The sequence below is a fragment of the Acanthochromis polyacanthus genome, chromosome 16 (assembly GCF_021347895.1).
Source record: "Acanthochromis polyacanthus isolate Apoly-LR-REF ecotype Palm Island chromosome 16, KAUST_Apoly_ChrSc, whole genome shotgun sequence".
NCBI classification, from domain to species: Eukaryota; Metazoa; Chordata; class Actinopteri; family Pomacentridae; genus Acanthochromis; species Acanthochromis polyacanthus.
Window position 1 is genome coordinate 12948299 of NC_067128.1, and position 26702 is coordinate 12975000.

Genomic DNA, 26702 nt, shown 5'->3' on the forward strand with positions numbered 1-26702 from the left:
TCCAGGTAATCAATCGTTTATCTGTTTTAATCACATTTTGACTTTATTAATATCATTTAAATCTATTTCAGTGGGTTTGTTATTCCATTTCCACCTTTATTTTTTACTGTTTCCAATTTTATTATCAGCTGATCAGTCATCTGTCACTATGAATTGCAGCAAGCTATACAAAAAAGTGCCATACAAATAAGAAAACAAGAAATAAAAAATTATGAAAAGCTCATGTAGCTGCCTGATTCAATACAGTTGCAAAGTGGGACAAATATTTCTTGCTGTTTCCACCTCTGGAAGTTAAAACCTTAATCTTAATTAATTTAACCCATAAAAAAATGTCAAGTGATTCACAGCTGGAGCACATCTGTAGCTCGGACTGGCTCTCACAGTTTTATGATCACTTCTAATGAAGGGCATTGCAAAAATATTTAGCTCTTTGATTAAAAGTCAACAGCTGAAGCTGTGCATACAAAATTCAGGGAAGAGGATAACTTTGATTCCTAAAGTGCATTTCGGTGGGAAAAAAATTCAGTCATTGATCTTCAAATTCTGTCAAATGGGCTGCTGCTGGTGGCAGAGAGCTAAAGATTGCACAGCTGGAATCAGTTCCCTTTCAAATTCTGCCTCAGTTTGATAGAAAACTAATAACTCTGGTGGCACATTTTGGGAACATCTGCAATAAGACTTCTGAAATATAACAATAGATGACGTTAGGCTAATGGGTATTGCAGTACTTAGATGCTTCAGCCTTGCCATAATATATAGTACACTATGTTAAACAAAAAAACACACACATTTTACATACATAGACATATATAACAATCAACCACTACTGCAATTGATGTGCAAATCGTGCTGGTCAAAGAAACAGCAATATGATGCCTAAAAATGCTGAAATTGATCTTAATCGGGGGTATTTACAATATAATATAATGTTATGAGAATACAGTGTACAAAAAATACTATAAAGTACAAAGGTGCAATGTGAAAAAATAGAACTAATAGTAGCCTATTACTCTGGTGGGCCCAGGGTGGTAGGTTTAATGCACGGTTGAACTGAGTCACTGGAACGAAGGAGCCAACTCTTCAGGTCATGAGTCACTGCACTGTTTTGACCGAACCGTTACAGAGCGTGATGGCTGTGAGGACAAAAGATCTCCTGAACCATTCAGTCCTGCTGTACGGTGAGACGAGCCGCTTGCTGTAGCTGCTCCTCTGTCCAGCTGTGAAGACGGTGGCTGGCATTGTTAAGGATGGACGACACAGTACTGTGTGTGTCACAGTCCTCGGTGAGTCCAAACTCCTGCTGAGCACAGAATCAGGATTCCTCACCAGCCTGTCCGGTCGCCTGGTGTTCCCTTCAGTGATGCTGCCACCCCAACAGACCACAGAAAAGAACATTGGTCACCACTGACTGGTAGAACACATGCAGCATTTCACTGCATACGTCGAAGGATCTCCATCTTCTGAGAAAGAACAGTCAGCGCTGCCCCATCTGGTACACGTCATCTGTGTTGGTGGACCAGTCCACTTTATTGTCAGGGTCCAAACCCAGGTATCTGTATGTTTGCACCACTTCAGTGTCCTCCCCACTAATGCTGACAGGCTATTGTGGGGGCTTAGACTCGTGGAAGTCTACAGCCATCTCCTTGGCATTGGAGATGTCTAGCAGGAGACAGTTCTTAGTGGTCCAGTCTGTGAAGGCCGTCATTAGTATCCTGTACTTTCCTACTGCTGAATTCAGACGAGACTGAAGTCATTGTATTTGGACCCAAACATTTCAGAAACTTGCTTTCAAAGCATAGATTTACTCTGGATGGCATTACATTGGCCTCTAGTACTACTGTGAGGAATCTTGAAGGTATCTTTGACCAACACATGTCCTTTAACTCTGATTTCACTTTCAAACTTAGACTATTTTGTGCAGATCCATCAAGTAAAATTCAGATCTTAAGAAAAGATTTTCAAAATAATTTAAATTAGAGGTTGTAATGTAACAAAATAGGTAAAAATCCAAAGGGAGTGAATACTTTTCCAAGGCACAGAAAGTACTCTCCAATCCCAACAAACGTGGACAAGGCTCTGAAGAAGAAAGTGAAGGGATGGAGGAGCAGCACAGATCCAATCAGAGGTGCACTGTTGAATGTTACTGTGTGACTCAATACATCATTCATGTGGTTTGGTTTGACTTCATGTATTTTTGTATAAAAATAAACTGCAATAATAAACGGCAAATATGTTGCAATATCTCTGAAAAAGCTGCTATTGAGTGAAATTAGGTGTCACTTGAATATTTTGAATAAACTTTTTGTTTTTGCATTCATTGCACACACACAAACATCAGGAGACTAGTACTGGAAGATCATTTTCATTTAACATTTCAGCCAAACACTAATAACACAGATTTGTGATTTTATTTAATGATTTACAGTTTGAATTTGGTGGACCAAACTGGGCCTGCTGCTATTTGTGGCCCTTTTCTGCCCCTGCCATGACTCACTACGTGGGGAGTATGCATTTCTAAAGAATTTCTTCATACTATCCATAAAATAGTCATAAAGATCAAAGTGTCAAACAACAAAAAGCACAACTAGTATGTTTCTTGTACAGCTGGAAACAGTAAATCTTCCCACATAGTGTCAAGTCAATACGTCATTAAAAAAAAAAGAAACAAAGACGATTGTCGGACATGTTTAATCAATCATCTCAAGACAAAACAAGTAGGAGAATCACTGGTCACCTTCAGTAAACAGTAGCACTCAGACAAACACGTTTCTCAATAATTATGCGTTGGTCATAAAGTGTGCCTCTTTTTCTTTGACGTAGCTGCAAGGTTGTAGACATTCAAGAAGGACAAAAGTAATTCAATACAGAGACAGGCAGTTGATGAAAAATGTAAAGAGACTCGGCTCCATTTTCACAACTAACATGTAATAACGTCAGTAAAAATCAAAGGGATACAAATTAAGTCGTTTTTGCGGTGGAGTGTTCTGTATGATGCATCATGATTGACGTTGATATTAGTGGTCAATAGAAGCTTCAAGACATATAAACAACACACTCCCTGATCAGGTAAGTAATTTCAATGGGGCCATAAAAAGCCAACTCTGTGTTGACATTTTACAGTCAGTGGTTTGGAGTTGACCTCATCAAATGAACTATTTTTGTGGCACTATTTAAAAAAACGTACTAAACTGTAAAGCGTATCACTAATTTTGCACAAGGCCCAAAAAGGTCTATTTTGACCAATTATTCATTAGAACCTTACAATCCAATCAAGTATCAATGACTCACTCTTTTTTTCGTGCTTTCTAAGTTCATCAGTCTAAGACATTTAAGCACAGCTTCATGTACATATGTGAAAAAGCCCATCACCAAGACTAGCCCAGATGTTTCAACCTGTGGAATAACTTTTATCATGAGACAAAAGACAAAACCCGTACACTAGCCAACCTGAGCAATATACTGTGTTTAGAGGATTTATTTATGTTTTTGAAAATTCCTTGGCCTACGTCTTTATCTATATAACTATGTTTATAGATGTTACTAAAATTGGCATGATAGCCTGGCCACACCAGCAAACAGGACACCTACACATACTTATGAATCTGACTTTGCTAAAGGCTTGATGACACGATAACTGCCACTAGTATATAAAAGATAGGCACAGGCACTGTCACATCCCCTACTTGTTTGCGAACTAGCATTCTGAAGTTTGCACTTTATTTGTTGCCATCTTGGTTTGTTGAGATTTATATTGACAAGTTAGAGGTGGATCTGACTAAGAACTCGGGGTCAATATGCATGGCTGCATGGTCGAGATTTGTCAATAACAATGTCCCCAATCCCTAAAACATGCCAGGTTCATCATCTATTTAACTGTAAATGGGGCCATTACTTACAAAAAGAATATTCTGCTTTGTTGAAGGAGCCTTGGAACGAGGGATTAAGATCATAAACTTACTAGAAAAATGTTTAGTGTGGTAACAAATCAAGCGAGAAGCAGAGTCATTTTCTCATACACTTCTATACAATGAGATTTAAATTTGCAACAGGCTGAGTCACACCCTACTGGCTGTGTGACAGTGCAGGTTTAAGGCACTTACAGACAAGGGGGTTTACGTCCATGTTTTACATGTATTTAGAGTCATTTAGCAAACTTCTGTAGCTGGCATGCAAACTGCCAGCTAACTAGCTCATCTGTGAGGCCATAATAGCTGTCTATGCTAGCTGGATCAGTAATTGTGGGCTAGTAAATACCTCATCCTGCTTGAATGCAATTCTACAATTTCAATTTATGTAAACAAGGCCTAAGTCTTGGTGACAGAACATAAGAGGCAAAATTTAAAACCATCCTCCAGTCACAGATACCAGAATGTAGACAAACCAAAACCACAGGAGTCACATAACTGTTTCAAACCCTCTTAAACTCTTCCAGACTAATCAGATCAATAGCTTGGGATCAACTGGAGTGGTCCCTCGGGCCTGGAATATCTTGTGTAAGGGTTTAAAAGGGTTTGAAATGAGGGTTTGATCCACTTTTGTCTGGTAATGCAATTTTGTACCTGAGATGATAAACAGATTGCTGAAAACTTCATAACAAAAGTTGGATGGATGTCTGATTAAAAAAACAAGAAACGTAACAAAACATTAGAGGTAATCATTTTCAGAATACATCGACAGTGACACCAAAGGCAAATTTACAAAGAGTATCAATACTTCAAGCTAAGAGGTGGTGATATAAAAAGAAAGGACATCCTTGATAAGTTCCACAGTAGAGAAAGCTCAAAATCAGACATAGGGAAAAAAAATTCTAATATATCTGGAGTGAATGAGCTGTTACTTTCAATTTTCACCGGGCCACTTATCATATTATGAGAGCAATAGGGCCTTGAAGCTCTCAAAGCTTCACATTCAAAATCTGATTATGTCCATATCTGTTGAGAACTTTACTACACAGTGATATCTTTTTAACCAGCTGAGACCTCATCAGTCTCACCTTGGATGCCGGAACACATTAGAGGTGGCAGTTCAGTACCTAAAAGGACAATGCTTTATATGTCCTCCACCAGTTCATCATTGGATGACAACCAGTTTGTTGGTACATTTGTATTCAAACCCAATTCACAATAAAATTCCCATTTTTTCTTCTTAATTGCAATTGATATTTTTTTCAGATAATTTAAAACCATTACAAATTGTAGCACTTAAAAAATTAAAACATTCTCATTCCAACGCAGTTTTATATCCAAATTTAAATAGGACTTCTAAGTTGTTTTTGTTAAAGTTTTAACATCTACACTAAGAAATATTTAGTTCCTTTCTGTTTGTAGCTTATTACATCAAACCCATTTTATATGAAAATTGTAACTTTAGGGTGATGTTTGCATTCAAATGATAAAATACTGCTTTGCAACTATCGTAGTAATGGAATCTATGTCAAGATACGCAGTTGTTCTAAGATGCCTTCATGGAGGTAAACTCAGCCATGTTTAAACTTTGTGGTGCAGTAGATTGGCAGTCAAGTCAAAAGTTGTTGAAGAACCACCAATCTTACATAGGAAAAATGCTGAAAACTCCATCAAAGATGCACAACAAAGTTGTGGTGCTCATTTTCATAGAAGTAAAGGGCAGAACAGCCTTGAAGAAATATCAGGCACATCTTGGAAGTGATAACTGTCACACATACAAGCATCATGAGCAATCGCACCTGCAATTCATACGCCTATGGGTAAGGTTACTGGATAACAGTTCTTTGTGACACAGGTGATGATTTGTTACCAGCTCTATAGTCTGCTTGTCATATTTGATCAGCACCTAGAAAACAAGCAAGACTGTAGCATTCATCTGCACTTTATACTAAATTATGTGACTAGCCAAGTTACTTGCATTGTCGAGTATTGTGACATTACATAAAGACTTTAAGCCTTTTAATCAAGGCTTTCTGCAAGTCTGAATCCTCGTGAAATTGACTTGTTCAGGTCCATTGTTTGCACTCCACAAGTGAACAAAGCCCAAAGAAGATACATCAAGTTGAATAGATGAACCTTAATGCATGTAAATCATGCAAGGTCACCAAGAAAAATATGTGCAGCTAATATTTCCAGCTGATTTCTTCTGTAGACTGTCAGATATGAGGTACAACTGTGCACAACTCCAAGAATAGGATTTCATAGACCCTGAGGCTGTTATGGGTCATCACTTTTGTAAGAAATTGGACTTTTGAAGTCACAGTTTTTTTGTAGCACCATGAAGTTGACACTTATCTTTCAGTCATATTGTGGAAAAAAAAGAAAACCACAAATCTTTCTATCCCATTCCTTAAGGGTTCAGTAGGAGGTACAAAATCTCTTGCCATCACGTCCATATGAGACCTTTGGACACAACCAGTACAGACCTACTGGTATCTGAAATACGACCAGGGAGGATCACTCTATAGTGACAGGCAAAAACACCTAGAGAGTATTTCAGATTTGCCAGCTCTGAGACTGTTGCACACTCTCAAATTTCCTGGTGCAACTCACTCAAGATGGACCACAGGTGAGGTTTTGCTCTTATGTTAGCTTCCTGTTTCTGAAAGTCCAGCTAACAAAGAGCCAAAACTGGCAGAAATTGTGCCATATGTTTACACCCTTAGTCATTGTGTGTGTGCATGCATGCTTGTGTGTTTGTGTCATTGGTTGTTGAGATAACCAAGCCGCCGGCAGAGTATCTCAAATATCTCAGCAATACAGAGAAGGATGGTGATCACAGTGAAGGTGTACATGGCACTGAGGAAGATGGTCTTTTCAAAGTGTTCGGGCACCATGCACTTAGTCACGTTAAAGGCCTTTTCCAAAGCACTGGCATCACACATGTACAGTGGGTGAACCTGAGGGAAAGAAAGAGAATCATGAGACAGTAACACTTGCATGACAATTTTAAGTTTTGACCTTTTCTGATTCATGTAAAAGTGACATTGTCATGTTACATACCGAATAATGCTCTAGTTAGGTACAACAAAATACTTCCTGGCTGTACCTATCATGTACACCTGACGTGGTTGTGTACACTGGGCAGACCCAACACCAAAACAATTGAGTACAGATGTAGTAAAGATTAAAAAGGGGGGATGGCCAGCAGCAATCATCAATCAGTCCCTTCTGCTAGTCATGTGCTCTGTAAGCTTTTTCCGAAATATTACTGATAGAAGCAGAGTTCAATGATCTTCTCTACCAGGTTTCTTGACAAGATGTTCATTCCACCATCTTTAAATGCTGCATTGGGACTCCATCTTCACTTAACTGTGCCTGTCATTCTATTATCTCCTAAACTGTCGCACAACTTCGCAGACACGTCAAAGGACTTCATAATCTCAAATATCTTGGATCCATGGACTGTATATAAAATCTGGATGTAGCCTGTGAGATCTGAAGTATGAAGTCAATTGAAGTGTCTTAAACCTACATTCTTTCTAACAGCCAGCAGGGGGCGACTCCTCAAGCAAAGCCTATTAACGATGTTGAACCGTTCTTCTGTCCAACAGAATCTGTTCTGTATAAACTTGCCACATAAATGAGGCAAGCTCTGCTGACAATTATGAGACAAAAGTCAATAGCACAAATATGCGTCATGAAGAAACCATGCTTTATGTACTGTCAGGTTAGCAAACAAGCTTGCAAGTTTACTAACTTACAATTAGCAATCCAGCTAGCACAGACAGCTAATATGACAAGTATGGCTGGTGGTAAACATGCCAGCTCTAGAAGTTTGCCATCTGGTTGTAACTACAAATTAAACATGAAAGTAGACCCTTCAGAACTATGAAGCCAATTCAGAAGTGCCTTAAACCTGCACCCTGTCAAACAGCCAGCAGAAGCGACTCACCTGGTTGCAAAACAAAGTCCAACTGTACAGAAGTCTATGAGAAAATGACCCTACCTCTCACTTGATTCTTATCTCAGTAAGGACTAGTAAACAAGCTTGCAAGTTAATTAATTTGCAATTAGCAATCCAGCTTGCATGGACAGCTACTATGATCGGCAAATCCTACATTTTTTGGTAGTTTGTTAGGTGGCTAGTGGTTAGCATACCAGCTACAGACTAAAAGATGGACGTATAGCCTCCAGGAATTGCCTTATTCAAAGAAAAATTTATGATTTTGTGCCACTATTTAAAAACAAAACAAAACTGGAGTGTATCTGTAGTTTTGCATAAGACCACTTACTCACCAGAACCTTACAATTCTGCCACGTTGGTCTCCCTCTTGGCTTAATTGGTCACGATGACATATGCTACTAAAATTAGCTATCACAGTCACAGTCACAAGGGAGTGACTTGTCTGGTTGTAAAAAGATGCTTGATTCTGCAGAAGCCTAGATGAGAAACAGACCCAACTTCTCATTTAATTTTACAGTCTTAATGGAGAATTTCAAGTCTCCTTCGACATAGCTTGGTCTTCATTTTGTAAATCACTCATTTAAAGGAAAATAGACAATAAAGTAGGGTATGTTTTAGACCTGTGACTGACAAGTCGCTACAGCATAGGCCTGTGTATAGCGTTGTTGAGTCCTCAGTGAGATCCAGCCCTCACTAGTCTTCAGCATGATAGCAGACTAACAGACAGTCACAGGAGAGTCCATCTTTTGTACACAGTCTTTATAAGAGATCAAGCTATTCGGTCACTGATTGAGGTTTCCCAAGTTCATTATTTTGAGGACTTTAAAAATTGCATTAAGATCTACTAATGTGATTTATTTAGAAATGGTGCAGGTTGGACCAAACGGGAAGGGTGTCCTCAAAACCCTGAATATGCTAGGGGGGACAACATTTCCTTCCTGGACTGAGAAGGCTTTAAATCCCCCAGCAGAAAAAAAAACATAAGGAATTTCATTGTATAATGGTTCTAAAGGGTAAGCTACTTTGTCCTTCTGTCATTAAAATGTGATTGTGATAGGCAACTTGAAACTGGATAGATGAATAAATGCACAACAGGACACTCACTCTATCGAGCTAATGAAGTTAAAAACCACTGAAATTGACAGACCTGAAAACCAAAGAGGTGGCTTTGTAGCCAGAAGGCGATGACTTCCAGAATGATGCGCAGAAGAACAGAAATGATGTAGAAAACGGTGTAGATGGGTCGTTCTAGGATCTCCTCCTGATCAATGTTCTTACAGGCAGCATAGAGGTGGAACACTGCCCCAGGAACAAGCACTGTTACCAGCTGTAATGCCCAGAAGACCTGGAGAGGATAGAAATCACGGGTGGTGGAAATGAGAGAAGCTAATGGTGATACTACTAAATAGAGGAATCATGCATTATATGATGCAAGTAAACAGGAGTGAAGAAAAAAGCCATGGGTTGGGGAGATAGCAGGCAGGAATAAACGTTGAGAAGGAAGAGACAGTGCAAGATGGAATAAAAGAAAATAAATATTTGTCCATTCCATTTTCAGATTGTGCAGTAAAGAAACATGGAAGTTGTGTTTTGGCAACTGAGGCGGGCGGGAATCCAGCCAAGTTCAATGTTGACTGAAATGTTTCATCTATCCCAAACTGCATTTTCTATCAACATGGAAAACCTGTGGCTGTTTATTTGATTGGACACATCTCCATCTGTTCCTAAAGACTCTTCAGCAACTGGTTCATATAGTCTCGTATAATTTGCATTAAAATGCGTCCAATTACGCAAACCACTGATTGCTTTTTAAGTTAATTTAATTATGCACAGGTAGTTTTATGCGTTTGAAACAGAATGTATTTTCATAACTGAGTGTAACTTACATCTGTAGTAAAGAATTGATGACAAAGACATTGATTTCTATTACTAGAGTAAGAAACTTTTAGTGTTATGAGGTTTAACCATCGTGTCCATTAGCTTAGTTTGTCTCAAACACTTTAGCTTTACTAAACTATACACTTTGAGGTAAATACTTCTGAGCAACCCTGAAAATCCGCAATGTGGGGATAAATGCTGATTGGTTAAACTCAGAGAAGACAAATGTTGATTAGCAGAGAGCACAACAAGTTTTATTTTTCTGCCTTCACAACGACCCTTTCAAGTAGCAATCTCCTCTCCAACATCACTATCAGCACTGATATATCGAGAAACAGTAAATTTCACCCAAAACTGCATGTAAAAGCTAGTTCAACTTAGCTTTCCTTTTGTCTATATGTTATGTGACATGAAAGGACTGAAACTAATAGCACAATCCAGCTGTAGCTTTCGGTTTAGCTAATTCCTACCTGAGGTGTTATGGGTCGGAACTGGTTGTAGCAGTACAGGTTGAGCTCTCGGCGGTCGGGGTCACAGCTGAAGTGCAGAGCCTCATTCCCATAGACGGCGAAGCCAAGAACGCCCAGGAAGAACATCCGCACCGAGCCGAAGAACAAGGTGTGGAACTGGCCTATCACCGTAGGAGGCCTGAGCTGCAACACACACACACACACACAAATGCACACAGAGACACATGTAAGCAAGCATGAACAACACACAAACAGTCACACAATGCAACATACACATGCACATTAAAGTTAGCACACAAAAGCATGAGCACACGTGCTCGTATGCGCACACAGACACATAAATGCATTTACATTGTACATCATTCCCACAGACGTGCGACACACAAATGTGCACGCAAACAGCCACAGTTAGAGACAAAGAGAAAACAGCTTTTGTCAGCCAGATAAATGCAGCTGCAACACTGAGGCCCTGAGCTCTGAAGGCTGAAACAAAACCCATTCAGAGGAAACATTTCCCATCTCATCTCTTTACCTGCTCTGTTCTGACACTAACACCGAGTCATGTTCAGCAGAAAAAAAGACCTAAATGACACTCTGACAAAGCAAAGAGCCTTTTGGTTTACTAATATGTCACTCAGCTCCATGAAGGCGGCACTAAAGGAATGAAAACAGATCAGAGTCCTTTCATTTTTCAGCCTCCAGAGGGATAATTGTTCCACATTGCTGCTCCGCAACTGTCAAACCCTGAAAGGCAGAAACAGTCAGAGGCAGGCTGGGGTGATCAGCCTTTGTGATCTACTTACGCATCCTTCATAGAAGTTTTTGATGTAGTTTAACGACATGGTTTGCTCGTCGATCTCCCCAGTTTAATTCCAGGGCTGCTCTGGGCCCTCATGGCCGGTTGGCTGCTGGCACCAGTTTCAGGCCACCAACAGAGGAAAATCTGCAACTGAACCCTCTGCCTCTCTCCCCCTCTCTCCCTCTCTCTCTGTCCTAAAAGCCCATGTCAATGCATATTTTTTTGCCTTTTATCCCTCCATCAATTGACGCACTCAGTAGAAAAGAGACAACAGACACAGAGGGGCCGACAATAGCCTGGGAGGGCATGTGGTCCCTGCATTATAATCCCTATAGAACTATGTCAGCGAAAAAGCACCCTCATGTTACACACAATGCAGAGAGAGAGATGGCAAACATGCAACAAAAATACAATGTACCTAGGTAGGGAAAGGATCATGGGAGCTCAACCTGACTTAGAAATTATCCTTAAGATTTGAAACTTCAAAAAAAGAAAATAAAAGCATATGATCTTGGAAGAGTTGGAATATTTTTTGCAAATTTAAATGTGATTTAACAGACCAATTCTGGTCACTTCTTCTTTGTTTTTGTTTTATGGATTCTACTGAAGTGGACACATGGCTAAATTACTACCAGCAACATAAAAAGGAAATTAAAAAAGACAGAAACAAGAGTGATGACAACACACCCTGCACTGTAAATACTTCTGGAAGAGCATTGACGGAGCTGATGTGGTCCCAAACACAGTCCCTTTGCTGCGACCAGCCACCAACACAGAAAGAAAAACCCCTCGATCAAACTTCAAACTCCGAAAAGCCAAAACTGGACAAAGTGAAAATTAAATGGAAGTCCACACACCAACCGTAATCCTGGCGGCGTGTTGTTCATTCCCCCCTCTTTTTTCCACTCAGGGATCCTAAACTCATGCCAGTTGCGGGACCTTGCGGGTCAGAGAGCGAAGTCAAGCCAGACGGAATCAACCAGCGGCGCTTCCTGTCGCGGCTTCCAAAATAAACAAAGGACCTTGACTGAACATCAGACTGGAATGGGATTTAAATATCACAAAACTGGGATAGTAGTAATACCACGGAAAAGAAAAACATTACAACCTCTAAACTCACTCCACGATGTATTCATATGTATGTGAAAGTAAAAGTAGCCCACAAAGAAGCATATAAGTTAGGTATAATGTATTGGAAAGTGTTTGCACAGAGTCACATTTTGCTAGCCTAGCCGCCGTAGACCCAGCGTCTTCAGACCTGGGTCTAGCGCGGCTAGGCTAAGATTTTGCTCCATCTCAGCATAGAAATGGCCTGAGAAAACTGAAGATGGATTTAGAAAAAAAGAAAATATCAAATATATTTGAATTCACAAAAATGTTTCTACATTTTTCAAACTACGTTTAAGTATTAATTAAAATTGACTAGTGTCAACATAGAAATTTTTAAAATCAAAAAATAATAGGCGCTGTGTCGGCTTGATGCTGAGGGTTGAAACCTCATTCAGACAGTTCAAATGTATTTGAGCACAACAATAAGTCACCAAAGGAGTTAATAAAATGTATCTATAATGTGCTTTTCAGAAAGAAACATTCCGATTAAACAATGTAGCACACTATAAAATAAAATAAAACCAGCTCATTAAATATACAAAAAAAATACACAACTTAAAAACCAGTAATTTCTAAAGAAAATTCTCCACCAAAATGCCTCATCACTGTCAGATTGAGAATGTTGTGCTTTTATTTTGAAGGTCAAGTCTTAAAATTTCTGCTGTTATCGGTGCTAACTGTGTCGATTTGATGATACAACTTTTACAGCCAACTTCTGCCTGCTTGGCTGTGCGTCATGGAGCCAGAAGAGCCAGAACCTGTGCGTAAAAGCGCATCGGTTTAAAACGGCAAAAGTGCTAAAATCCGACTGACAATGACAGGACAATTAAACTACGTTTCATTTTAAAGGATGCAGATACGTGATTTCATTTTCAAGTTTGTTTATAGTTTCCTGCAGACTAAAAGGAGAGGATCATTAAATGCTGGATCATATTAATTCCCATTGTTTTGTAAAATAAAAAAAATTCCTACATTTGGAGATACACTCATGGGTCACTCATTTATTTGTCAGTTAAGCTACTTTAATCCAAAGAAGCCATGTCTTTAATGCGAGGATTGACTGATATGTTGATTTCAGGGCATTTATTGATACCGATTATTACCGGCCAAGGTGAGTGTAGAGCAGTCTGGCCAAAAAGGTCCAAGAAGGTCATTGGCAGGAAGACTCAGCAGACTTCTTGAATGCAAAAGAGCTGAAGATTTTATATTACAGTGCTTCTCCATTGATGTGAAACTTAAAGATAGAGGAGGCTCTTGGCCATTTATATAGGGCCTTCAATTCACATCTGCTCACTTAAGCCCTACCATGACACAGCATGGTGACCTGCTCTATAACCTAGCTGCAAACAAATTCATAAGCAATCTCACTGTACACACTAGAAACCTGCAGGTATTTCTAAATATCTTCCTGAAAGCTAAACATAAAAAGTATTACTAACTGATGCCTTTTGATATAAAAGAAACATTAATCAAAAAGGAAAACACCCTCCACTTGGTCTGGCCCAGTGATGTTCCTCTGACATCACCATCAACGGTATAAATTCAGGAAGTTGTGGGCCGGCCCCCTCCCGAACACTCATCCTGTATGGTGAGCCAGAACAAAGGAACAAACAAAGGTAAGTATGAACAAAGGAACAAACAATTGAATCACATTTGACCTGTAACTTCACAAAGGACAACTGATCCTAATTATGGCTGTGTGCTTTCCTTTAATCCTTCATATGATTGGCGTAAACTGTAACATAATATTGACACAAACAAACCCGAGGCAGTATGTGCTGCAATGTTACATTAGCGTGGCTAAATTGAAGCAGAATACACATAAAGAAAATAGAACTTAGCATGTGAGAGTAGAAATCCTATCATTTATTTCATTACTGACTCCAACAAGTGAATAATCCGGCCATTTTCACTGTATTGGCACACACTGACAGCAGCAACTTCAAAACACAGCTTTGCTCACTGGAGCTGCTACATTCTGTAAATGAGCTGTAAAAGTTCCAGTGGCTTTCATCGTTCATCGACTGTTACTCCAGATGTTTAACCAATCAGAGAGTGCTGTGTGCAGGACATTGCTGGAGGGTCTGGATTGTTTCTATCTCGTTAAACAAATCTACACAAAAACAAAACAATTGTCTTGGGCGATGCTAAATCTAGAATGTCGCATCAGTGTTTCTGTTAAATAGCATTGGGAGGAACTTGTTTTTGTGGAACGTCTGGGGACACAAGGAGATCGCTAAGCCTGCCTTGTAAAACTTGCCATTTTTGGAGTGGTAGGTTGCTCTTTGGAGGTTAAATAATGTTGTTTCCCACGACAAAGGAGGTTTTGAGAACGGCAACAAGTCGATAGTGGAAAGAGAGGACAAAACTGTGTACCTGAAGTCTATATCTGGTGAGTCGGGCTAGCGGCCTTTCATTTCCTCATTGATGGAATAATATGACCCTGAACCTTTTAACGCAGAGTCATTCAACAAGACTTACCACCAGCTGGAGAAGCTGTCACAGTTAATACTACAATTCATTTCTGACAATACAGTGGTTCATGAGTACAAGCCAAAGACCAAAACAGAAATATGACGTAGATTAGGAAAGATATAGTTTCCAGTAACAAGAGAACCTTCTTACAACTTACTTGGTGGAATTTCTTCCATCCTCATGTGACCATCAGTATGTCGAGCTGGTGTTGGTCTACAGCCTTATTCAGCTACTGCAGTAACCCACACTGTGGCAAAAAGCACAAAGAAACAACAGTCTGTCTTTACTTTCAGTCAATCCACAACATTTTAACAAAGTTTCTTCACAGTCAAAAAGCATCTGAAACTGTAACGGAATTGACTCTCATGAGAACCGCCCCAGCAATGGAGGACCAGGAGTTCACTGGAGTTAGCAGCCTCCAAAATCAAATTTAAGCCCACATCAGTGCTTCCCAGAGTTGAAGCAGCAGACACATGTAACATCAACTCCTGGGAGGAGACTGAGAATCAGGATTTATGGTGGAAAAACTGCAAAACCAAACACTGTGGAGAGAAAGCAAGAAGAAAAGCGAACTGCTTGGGGACAGAAACACAAGAAATGGGCATCAGACCAGTGGAAACCTGGATTTGGTCTGATGAGTCCAGTTGTGAGATTTCTAATTGCAGGTGCTGTATCTTTGTAAGACGAAGAGACGGTGAATGCATGGGTGGTTCTGATCATGAAGTGGGCATTGCTGCGGACACTGTTGGACATTTGCTCAGAATTCAAGACAACACCTAACTAACTTGGTCACCACAACGTAATGCAGACACTCAGTGGGACCACCACTGGTTTGTCAGCAGGACACTGATCCAAAACACACTTCCAGGCTCTGTAAGGACTCTGTAAGGACCCGGCTTCCACTACCACCTGCCTCCACTCAGGTGAGATAATTTAAGATGAGCAGAGTGAAGGAAAAGCAGCCAATCAGTGCACATGTGAAAACTCCTTTCGAACTGTCGTGAAGCTCCTCAAGACGCTGGTTGGATAATCGATTATGGGTATTGAAGTTCTTGGCAAAGCAGAAAGAGAGAAGAATGGAACATTTAAAACCTTTTTTAGTTTGTGTCACACTTTGCTGTTCATCTGTATGCGTTGTATTGTAGTTTAGATCTCTGTCAGAGTGTAGCTCCGCTGAGAGCTCCCACATATCAAATGAAGATATTCACCGAACCAGAAAGACACGGAGACTGTAACTTTTTACTTGCAAGGGTAACAGCACAGTGTAACAAGACACATTAGTGCGAGCTACAAAGACTGCTCCCATACGAAGTTTATTTTATACACAAGCAGAAACGAAAACATAGCATAAGATAAGAAATAGCTCGAGTTACACAAGGGGGTGTGCTAAGCTGTAAGAGTGGAAATATACTGACTAGAGGAGCAAGATGTGTGTGTGTGGGTATGTAATGAAGATTATTCTATAAAGACACTATATACAATCAGTTAATGCCCTAGGGCTTGATTATGATAAATATATTCTCAAATTCAACTCTAACATTCCCTCCTGTTTATCATGATCAAGAAGTGTAAAGCTCAGTTAACAACATCTTGTAAAAACATATTCTGCTGTCACGTCATTAAACTACACTTCATCATCATCATTCTCATCATTAGAGTCACATTGTGGTTCTTCCATTTCAAGTGCAGCATAAGCAATAATAGAAGTAGTTATCATTTTAGAAATTATGGATCTCAAACATGGTAAAATGCAGGTAGCAAAAATGCAAAATAGTAACAAAATACATATACTTATAATTACAGACCTTTTAATAGTCTGAAAAATACCACCAGATGTAAACCAAGAGGTAAAATCCCAGTCTTGAAAAATACCTTTGTCTTGGTTTCTTAAAATGTCTATTTTAATCTCATCCAATTTCTGTCTGATTAAAGTGTAATTGCCTTTGTGATCAGGGATGTATGTACAACAATGGTCATTAACAACTTCACAAACTCCTCCTTGTGCTGCTAAAAGAAGGTCTAAAGCTATTCTGTTTTGGAGTGTCATTTGCTTGATAGCCTTAAGTTCAGGATCGTTTTCTAGCTGATCAGTTATGTCGATTAGTGCGTTAGTGAGATCATTGAGAGAAAACCAAAGTTTATTTACACTTGCGGATAATCTTGATGTACCATATGAAGGAACTAAAGACATAAGAAAACGTTTTGGTTTACTGAAAGCAGGTTGTTGTTCTTCTTTAGTTTCACGGCTTTGGATTCGGTGTGTGTGTATATATGTCCTGTTCTCTAATTGTTGGTCAGTAATGACAATTACAGCAGGTTGCAAATGAACTAAGGTACAAGTACCGCACCAATCAAATGGCAAATACCAATAAAGAAGTCCTCCACATTGCCACATCATTTCGGGTGGAGTGGAGATTTTTGGTCCGAGATTAAAGGTTGTTATGTTTCTTCCAGTCCTATATTTATCTTCAGAAAACCACCAAGATGTGTTAAATCCTGCAATAAAGGGAACTGATGATAAGATAGCAGACGAGTTACTGGAAAGTGATATTATATGGATGCAATTAGGTGTTCCTGGTAAGTGATGCCTGTACATATCGCCACAGGTGCGTTGGAGACACAATGGGAAAGGAATGTTAGTTCGTAATGGTGCAATTCCCACTCCTAATGTGGTGTTCGTAGTCTGTGAAAAATTAGTGGGATCCAGCCATTTTTCCTCATGAATAGTACAATTTGGAAACCAGTATGACATGTTACCAGTGAAATGCTTTAGCATTCTGAGTGTGCTTTCACCAAATATACACATTGTTTCTGATTTATTAAGTCCTACAGGAGTGAAAAAGGTCTGATGTGTAGCATGATGAGGTAATTGTGAGCACACGTAGCAATTGGTGACATTATTCTGTTGTGCTGTAAAATTCATAGCTTTATACCAGAAGTTCTGTTCCCAAGTCGCTGCCATGGAGTGTTCATGGGTCCTTTTAGTCCTGTGAGTTCCTGTAGAGGAGAGAGAGAGGAAGAGGAACCACAGGAGTGACAAAGTCACCCCTGCGACTAGCAGAAGTCGCCAGAGAGCCATTCTAAAGTCGGGCGCGGATTAGTTGGGTTCTTCACCGGATTGAGACGTCAGCACCCTATTGTGCTACTGACCCCTTTGTATCGGACTTCCACCGCTACCCCGTCGGTTGATCTGGCTCGGCTTCCAGTTGTATCAGCTTACAGTGCGATTGGTGGATCCACGAAGGCCGTTCAGCAATTTTTATTGCCGTGGGTGTCGTCAGCAGTATTTGATACGGCCCTTCCCACCGAGGCGACTTCCAATTCTTTCTCCTCAGGACTCTGATCAGGACCCAGTCTCCAGGCTGGAGCTTCTGTGTAGACAAAGGAGAAGAACACTCTGGCAGATTATTGGAACTCTGAACTTCTCTCGTTTTTAACATATGCATCATCCAATCTGCTAAAGTTACTTCTCTCTCACTATGATTCAGTGGATTATTGTTTTGTGGAAGTGGAAAAGGTCTCCCATCCACTATCTCAAAAGGTGTTATTGTTGTGTCTCCTGTAGGCGTAATTCTCATCCACAATTTAACCAAGGATAAACAATCTGGCCAAGGCCTCTTGGTTTCTTCCATAGTTTTGGCTAGCCTGTTCTTTATTGTCTGATTCGTACGTTCTACAAGGCCGGCGGAATGTGGATGATATGCGCAGTGATTTTTTAGTGAAAAACCCAATGCCTGTGAGCAATGTGTCATAATTGCATTTACAAATGTGTACCATTATCTGATCTAATTATGGCGGGAATACCATAAGTTGGAAAGTAATGGTTGCAGAGAGCTTTTGCTACAGTTATGGCTGTGTTATCTTTGGTTGGGTATATTTCAACCCATTTTGAAAACACATCTACAACCACTAAACAATACTTTAGTCCTTTTGATGCTGTTAGCTCAATAAAGCCCATATGAATTATGTGGAAGGGGTGTTGTGCTGGAGGAAATTGCCCTCTCTTTGGTCTCATATTTCCTTGCGGATTGTTCGTACAACAAATTAAACAATTCCTACAGTATTCCTTGGCAAAGACAGAAAAGTTTACAGAGAAAAACTGTCTCTGTACCATGCATACCATCCCTCCTGTTGAGACATGGGTGAGACCATGGCTCACGAGGGCGGCTGTGGGGAACAGAGAACGCGGAAGAACGGGCTTATTATGAATATGATAAAGGCCATTTTGCAAAACAGCTCCACGTCTGAGCCAAGAAGCTTGTTCAGCCGTGGGAGCAGTGTTTTGTGCGTCCGCCAAGATGTTTAGGTCTACTGAGAGGAAAAGGTCATTCTCAGAACATTGTGTGCCAAATGAAGCTTGTTTCGCAGCAACATCTGCAAGGTTATTACCCCGTGTTATGGTGGAGTCGTCCTTTAGGTGAGACTTACATTTACACAGCGCCAATTTAGCAGGAAACTGAATCGCTAAGAGAAGATTTTCCAACAGAGAGGCATGTGCAAGAGGTTTCCCACCAGAGGTTTTCATGCCCCTGTTATTCCAAATTCGAGCGAAATGGTGGACAGAAGAATACACATATTGACTGTCTGTGTAAATGTTAAGTGATTTCCCTTCAAACATCTTACAAGCGTTAATGACTGCTAGAAGTTCAGCCGTCTGCGCAGAATACGTGTGTGGCAGGTGTTCTGCTTGTAGGACCGTAGTTACTGTTGTTATTGCATAACCTACACAATTATTATTATTATTATTATTATTACAGGGCTAATTTCAGATTTTTAAAAGCTTCCTCAGCCTGTACAGTCCAAATAATCTCATCTGTTAACGACATGTTCTTGCCATATATTAAATCTTGCAGTGGCTGTGAGAACACTGCGTAATCTGGAACCCAGGATCTGCAAAAATTACAAAGTCCTAAAAATGACATCATTTGTTGTTTTGTTCGCGGCTTTGGAGCATTTTGGATTGCAGTTTTTCTGTCAGTGAGGAAAGACTTCCCATGTTTTGAAAGATTATGGCCCAGATACACCACCTGCGGAGCCCACAACTGAAGTTTGTTTAATGAAACCTTATGACCTGTTTCATGTAAGTGTCGTAACACTGCCATCGTTGTCTGTTTACAGTGTTCCTGCGTGTCTGCAGCCACAAGAATATCAACATACAACAGAATTTGGCTGTGTTCTGGAATTTGAAATGTTGACATGGAGCACCTGAGAGCCTGAGTGTATATGTGGGGGCTTTCCGTAAAACCTTGTGGTAATCGTGTGTAGGTGTACTGTGTACCTTCAAATGTAAACCCGAACCAGTGTTGCGAGTTTGAATGTAGTGGTACAGAGAAAAAAGCATTACTTAAATCTATAACTGAAAACCACTTTTTATCTGAAGTTACTTCATTTAATAATGTATTTGGGTTTGGAACATCAGGTGTAGTTTTCTGTACAGCATCATTCACCGCTCTCAAGTCTTGAACCATCCTCCATGTTCCCGTATGTGCTTTTTGAACAGGGAAAATGGGGGTATTACAAACGCACTTTTCCGTATTCACAATAATCCCTGATTTTTCCATATCTGAAATAACAGGTCTTATACCTTCTATCGCTGATTGCTTCAGAGGATATTGAGAAATCTGTGGTCGACATGGAGTGGCTGCTTGTACTTTAACAGGTGGAAAATGTTTTATCAGTCCTACATCTGTAGGGCTGGTGGACCAGAGATCACTGGGCAGGTTTTTTTTTTTTCAAATTCTGGGTAATCCTCTATGGACAAACAAATTAATGATCAGGTTTCTTTTCCATTCAAATGTGTGGAGGGTGTGGTGTTTACACACCACCCAAGAGGCTGTCTCATGAACCGCAAAAGTTGTAGTAATTTGGGTGTTTAGCTCTATTACTCTGGTTTTCAGGTCCGCACTCTCAAGGGATAGAGTTTGTTTTTTTTTCCGTCCGTTAAGAAATATGCAACCACATCTATATATTAATATCTTTATATAGTAATACATTTATACTTTATTACATCTATGCTTTATCAACATGAAATTTTATTTTAGCTTGATCTGTTGAACCGTGTGATAATTGTTCCTGTGGTCTTAATACTGCATACAGAGTGAAGTGTTTGAAATGTACCAGGCTGAGCTGCATTCCAGAGATAAAAAGAACCTTGAAGCAAAAGCAGCTAAAAAGAAACCATTTTAAGCACTGAGTTCTCATTGTGGTACGAATTAACAGCAAGAATACAGTCTTGGTCTTACAGGAACAATTATCTCACACACCTCATAACAGCTCGTTAGTGAAAAATCCCAAATCTCGAAACATATGAACAACTGAAAATTAGATTCCTATTTCACTGACCCTATCGCAGGTGTCTATAATCAATGTTACAAAGCAAATCTGACCATAAAGAAAGAGGTCATTTATCTGGTGCTTCAGCTGCCGCGGCGCCTTCGGCCTCTGATGCACCAGGCCATCGTTGTTGTCTTTGTGTTTTTGTACACTATCTTATCACCTTCTGCTCTGGCTGCACAGGCCTCAGCTTTTTTATTTGTTGCTGTATTTCTTTTTTTTTCCTCTTTGTGCTTCTTCCAGCCATATTTCTGCGTAATGAAGCTGTTTTTCAGTTTCTTTTGATTTCTTTTATCAGTTTGTTGTTTTGCAGTTAATTCTGTAAATAGCTCTGTGCAGCCTCCTACTATTAATTTGCTATTAAATTCATATTTCTTTTCCCAATCTGACAAGAATTGTATCGAATCTGGATGCTTCTGTTCTGTTCTGCTTATTTTGCATCGCCTTATAGTGAATTTTTTTTCCTGATTATTTCCCATTTTTGTTTTGTTTTGTTCAAAATTATTTTTATTTAGAATTTGTGGGAAACAATGTGTCATATGCCAAAATTCAGCCCTTGGAAAACAAGCTCCTCGGCCAGCTCTATTAGCTAGTCCGGTTTTCCACTGGGGGTCCAATATCAGGACTAAAGGTCGTTTTAGAGTTTTCACAAAGTCCTCCTAAATCTTAATGACTGTTTACACGCAGTGATTTACTTCAACTGACAACAGCCGTATGTTCACACCGATAGGTTTCAGGCTGTCTGCTGCTTCAATCACTGACCAGTCCTTTCACACTCACAGTTTTACACATGGACACATTTTGTAAGTTTTGGCTTCTCTTAGCTCAGGACTTCACTTTCCTAAAGCGCTTTGTTCGGATGCCGTCAACCTGGAACCCCGCAGAACCCGGACAGGGTTTTAACCGGCCGACGTGGAATTCAACCACGGAGGGCTTTCGTCCCCAAACCTAGTTTCAGGGGGCTGTGCACAGACTTCGGTCTCCCTCGAACAGCTCCTTAGGTTCCCAGGTGTATTGGCATCCTTTCTGCGCTTTTTTTTTCACTCTTTATCTGAAGGATTTCAGTTTTTATTTTAATATGGAGTTCGAAGATGTCTCTCTCATCTAATTTGCCTGAGAAAGTATGTTTCTTTCTCCGTCTTTTTTGACTTATTTTTCCTGATTCTTCCACATGTCCTTCCATAAATTTCTCATCGCCTTCTAATACGCTTTGTTTTTGTCCCATAGCTGCTTGTTGTTGAGTTCTCTGGCACGAGACAACGGGAGGACACTAACACATCCTTCTACTGCAGATAAGCTGCAGCGGTGTTAGTTTTTATGAGTCTAGCTCGCCCTTAATCCCCTTGTCACCAGTACGTCGTCAACAACAAGGAAAATAATAAACTAGAAATTCAGCAAGGTATTCTAGACCTTATAATGTGCTTGAAGTTCTCAATCACTCTTCACATTCACACCGTGTACACCTTGCCGACGGAATCTCTTTCCATATGTCGGCGGAATCTTTACACTCACACCTGTGTACACCTTGCCGACGGAATCTCTTTCCTTATGTCGGCGGAATCTTTACACTCACACCTGTGTACACCTTGCCGACGGAATCTCTTTCCTTATGTCGGCGGAATCTCTTTTATCATGCTAGCGGAATCTCTTTCTCACCCGTGGTTCTGATCGGTGTCACTTCCTGGATCGGATCCTTGGATTCACACCCAGCGCCGAGGGACCGCTTTTCCTTTCACCGACCTGGCCACGAATTCACGTCCCAGGATTTTCAGATCTCGCTGCTTGGCGACGATCGCTGTCGACAGACTTCGGTGTCGGCTCTCCTCGACGTCGGGAAGGAATCCTCGGATCCGGCTCGAAGGACCAAGTTATATGTCAGAGTGTAGCTCCGCTGAGAGCTCCCACATATCAAATGAAGATATTCACCGAACCAGAAAGACACGGAGACTGTAACTTTTTACTTGCAAGGGTAACAGCACAGTGTAACAAGACACATTAGTGCGAGCTACAAAGACTGCTCCCATACGAAGTTTATTTTATACACAAGCAGAAACGAAAACATAGCATAAGATAAGAAATAGCTCGAGTTACACAAGGGGGTGTGCTAAGCTGTAAGAGTGGAAATATACTGACTAGAGGAGCAAGATGTGTGTGTGTGGGTATGTAATGAAGATTATTCTATAAAGACACTATATACAATCAGTTAATGCCCTAGGGCTTGATTATGATAAATATATTCTCAAATTCAACTCTAACAATCTCTATAGATTAGTTTTACATGGAAGAAAACAGAAAAACTAAAAAGAAACCCTTGAATAGGTAGGGTTTAAGTGTTTGACTGCAATTGATAAAGTCATGCCATCACTGAATTCTGGGTGTTGATACAGCACTAATGAAGCTGCATCATTCACATTTTCTGGTGTTAAAAGTTAGTTCAGCAGTGAAAGAGGAATGTTGACTGGAATACAGTTGCTCAAAAGGCGGATTCTTAATAACTCCCACTTTGTTAATTAACTCACCATTGATCAGAAATGACAGATTGGGTCTCTTAAAGTAAAGAACATCAGATCAACTTCCAACTCATGCCGTGCCACCTCCGACTCTGCCATCTGTGGCAGTGGTGGGCACAGAGAGAGGCACTTAGCCCGTTAAAGTGGACTTTGAAGTCAGTTTGTCTTATTAAAGCAGCAGAATGGCGGGCTCCAGATGGCAGCCTTCATCTTTAACCTCAGTACTGGGACAAAAGTCAGAAAAAATGTAAGGAGAAAGTCAAACTAAAATCATGATTCTGTAATCAACCAGAGCTTAATAGATGACTCTGGCAGGCTACCAGATGATTCATCTGTGCACTTCTTTTCATTCAGATCAGATTTTAGTCACTCGAGAGCACTTCTGAGAAATGGACTGACCCAGTGCTGTCGTCTGTGTGACTTTGTCCCTGAACCTGCCACTATTTCCTCATTGTCCCTCATTAAGATCACTGTTGTTTTTTTATGAAACAACTGAATGTGATGATCACAGTTAGCAGAGAGTTTAAAAATGCACTAAATCATCAAAAGTCAAGGTTTTCAAATGGAAAGAGATAAAGAGGTCGAACGCATCTCTGAACACAAACGGACTTTTGTGGTTTTCCAGCTACATCCCTGATAGTGACGGAGACACGCAGGATTAGTAGAAGTACTCTGGTAGTGTTTAAAACATGAGCGAAACCTGGACATTTAATGATACGCTGAATTAGTCCACATAAAACAACCTGCTGGGTTTTTGACATAAAAAAACATGCAGGTGTTAGTAGAAGATAAGCCCATGAATGTAGTTTATCCCACCCCGTGGATTTTCATGCTCCTTGCGGACTCCTGGATGTGCGTTCAATCTCTTTTGTTGTTCATCTGCAGCTTTTTAACCCCAATTACTGACATGGTTTGGAAAATGCACCTCAGCCCTTTTTGTGCAGAAATCCAATGGAAAAATCACACCGTCTGATATCAGGTGGAGGATTTTTTATCTCTGTAATTTATCACAATGATGCCAATCCTTATGAATAGTCCTGGTTTGAGGATATTTGTCGGAAAGCTATGTTCGATACAGAAATCGTGAAGGAAAGGAAAATATTCAGTGCCAATAATCACCACAGACCTCTACTCCTCTGTACAGTTTTGTAAACTGCAGAAGAAGTAGACGGTAAAAAGGTGGTGGAGGGAGAGGTGATAGCAACTGGAAGAAATGAAAAAAGGAGATGGACACGGCAAACACATGCATGGATGGTTGAAAGAAAGCTGGGAGAAGAAAAGGGAGGCTTGGAGAAGAAATGGAAATCAAAGCAGTAGTGAAATAAGACTGGCAATGCAAATTTACCAACTAAATTTAAATATGAAGGTTAAAAAAAAACCTACAATATTATACATGGAAAACCCAACGAACAAAAAGAAATGGTTGCTAAAAGTAACATCTAAATTGTTCCAATTGATTTTAGCTGCTTTCTGCAGTAGATGACATGTGAAACAAGCTGTTTTGCAACCAAAACTAAAATCTATCATCTGCCTCACAATTGTTAGAAATGTATGGATATTTTAACTTAGAAGTTGCTGCTGCTTGATGTTGTTTTGGAGTTAAGTGTCTTTCAAATCCTCCAGTCTAAGCAACTGTAAAGGTGGCTTACCCTGTTTCTCTCTTATAATCCATAGAGGTTTGCAGATGTCAGCAGGTATTATAGGTGAGCTGCTAAAGATCACAGTCACACTTTGTTACAATAAGACCATTGAACAGTCAAGAAACAAGATCCATTTGAAACAGGAATAGAATAGCGGTCCTAAAGTTCAAATGTTTCGTTGACCCATTTATCCACCCTGACCTCCTCCCTATGTCAACTTTGAGGCACTGTAAGAACATTACCTACTTAGTGATGTTTGCTGCAGCCTCGAGAGGGCGCTAACTCTTGAGTGTGAACATCTGCCCTTTTGAGGAATTTGTTCAAATGAATTATGCTATCTCGTTCGATAGTTTCTGTTTTAGCTCTGATTTTGGTCTCCACCACCTCCAGATGGAAATATGAGACTCTGTAGCTGCTAAATGCGTCGCAAAAGTCACAGACTCATCTCGATCTGTGTCTGTCTAGTAATTGGTGATGAAGAGGTAATGACTTTTTGCTGCTGGAAAACAATGGGACGGAATCAAAGTGGAAAATGTGCCACAAAACTAAAACCACAAGCTAAACAAGGCTGTAGGCACTCTGTAGTCATACCAACAGTTTGAATGTTCACGTGTGAATTTTACATTTCAAAAATGGTGACTGGCAACATTTCTCTCTATCAATGGCCTCCATGGCCCTGTGCTGCCCTCTCATAAAAGACTAAGTTTGAGGCAGTTATTATAGATTTTGCACTTTGCACTGATGTCAAACACAGAGTGTGGCTGTAAAAATGATATGTGAGAAGCATTTAAAACAATGGGAGCACGTTTGTTCTCATCACGACACTGGAAATAAATTATTTCAGATTTAAGCAACCCTCTTCTCTCCTCTGCCTTAATCATGGCTAAAAGTATGTGGACAGGAGAACACAACAGCCATATGTTATAGCGGCACATGTCATTAGAAAGCTATGTTTGGAAAATGGGTTTCCATCAGTATGCCACTAATCTGGTTTCAGTCTTTCCAGCAGATGCTGAAACTGCTGCAGGATTGTAGAAATTAGTGAGATTCAGGGCTGCTGTTGGATCAGATTCAGAGTCTAATTTGGACTTTATTTTCACATCCGTAAATTCATGTTAGATCGCTTTCATGCAGTGTTTCAATGTAACCAAACCTCAGTGTCCACAAACCTTTGGCCACAGAGTATCATCTCTCTCTCTTCTTTTTCTCCTCTTCTGTTCTGCATTCCTCATCACCTCAACCCTATAGGGCCAAAGAATATGTGGACAGCTATATCTATGGGTGTAACGCTGCTGTGTCCACATATTTTTGATCATCTATGCAATCTGTACAGCTACATTCTTCTTCAAGTTCCCTCCAACCCCCTCTACTCTGCTCTCCTGCTCTCTCTCTCCCTCAGCCACGCAGGCTCATAGAGAAAGAGGGAGCGTCTGTGTTAACAGTGTCAAAGAAGTGCCTCCTCCTTTTTACGCGCATCAGTCGCCTCTCACTCTTCTCTCAGTGACTCGAGCAAACAGTTTTCAGATGCACTCTTTTCAGAAAACTTTTCCCCTCTCTAGGTGTCTGAGTGAAACCCCACACTGACACTGCGTCTTTACGCGCGGAGCATCCCATT

The 26702-nt window shown here is 40.2% G+C and overlaps 1 protein-coding gene across 2 annotated transcripts; it reads right to left on the minus strand.

Moving 5' to 3' along the window:
- Window positions 1-2672: 2672 nt before the first annotated feature.
- On the minus strand, window positions 2673-26518 carry gje1a (gap junction protein epsilon 1a). Of its 2 annotated transcripts, XM_051937052.1 has the most exons (6): window positions 26257-26518; window positions 14762-14851; window positions 11877-13710; window positions 10221-10403; window positions 9020-9217; window positions 2673-6865 (listed from the first exon to the last, which is right to left on the minus strand). In XM_051937052.1, exons 3-6 carry the CDS (start codon window positions 11904-11906, stop codon window positions 6668-6670), a joined length of 609 nt encoding a protein of 202 aa, XP_051793012.1. In that variant the 5' UTR covers window positions 11907-13710; window positions 14762-14851; window positions 26257-26518; the 3' UTR covers window positions 2673-6667. The 2 variants fall into 2 exon arrangements, with proteins under 2 accessions (XP_051793012.1, XP_022062255.1); XM_022206563.2 differs by lacking the exons at window positions 14762-14851; window positions 26257-26518 and having other exon boundaries at window positions 11877-13833.
- Between the last annotated feature and the right edge of the window lie 184 nt (window positions 26519-26702).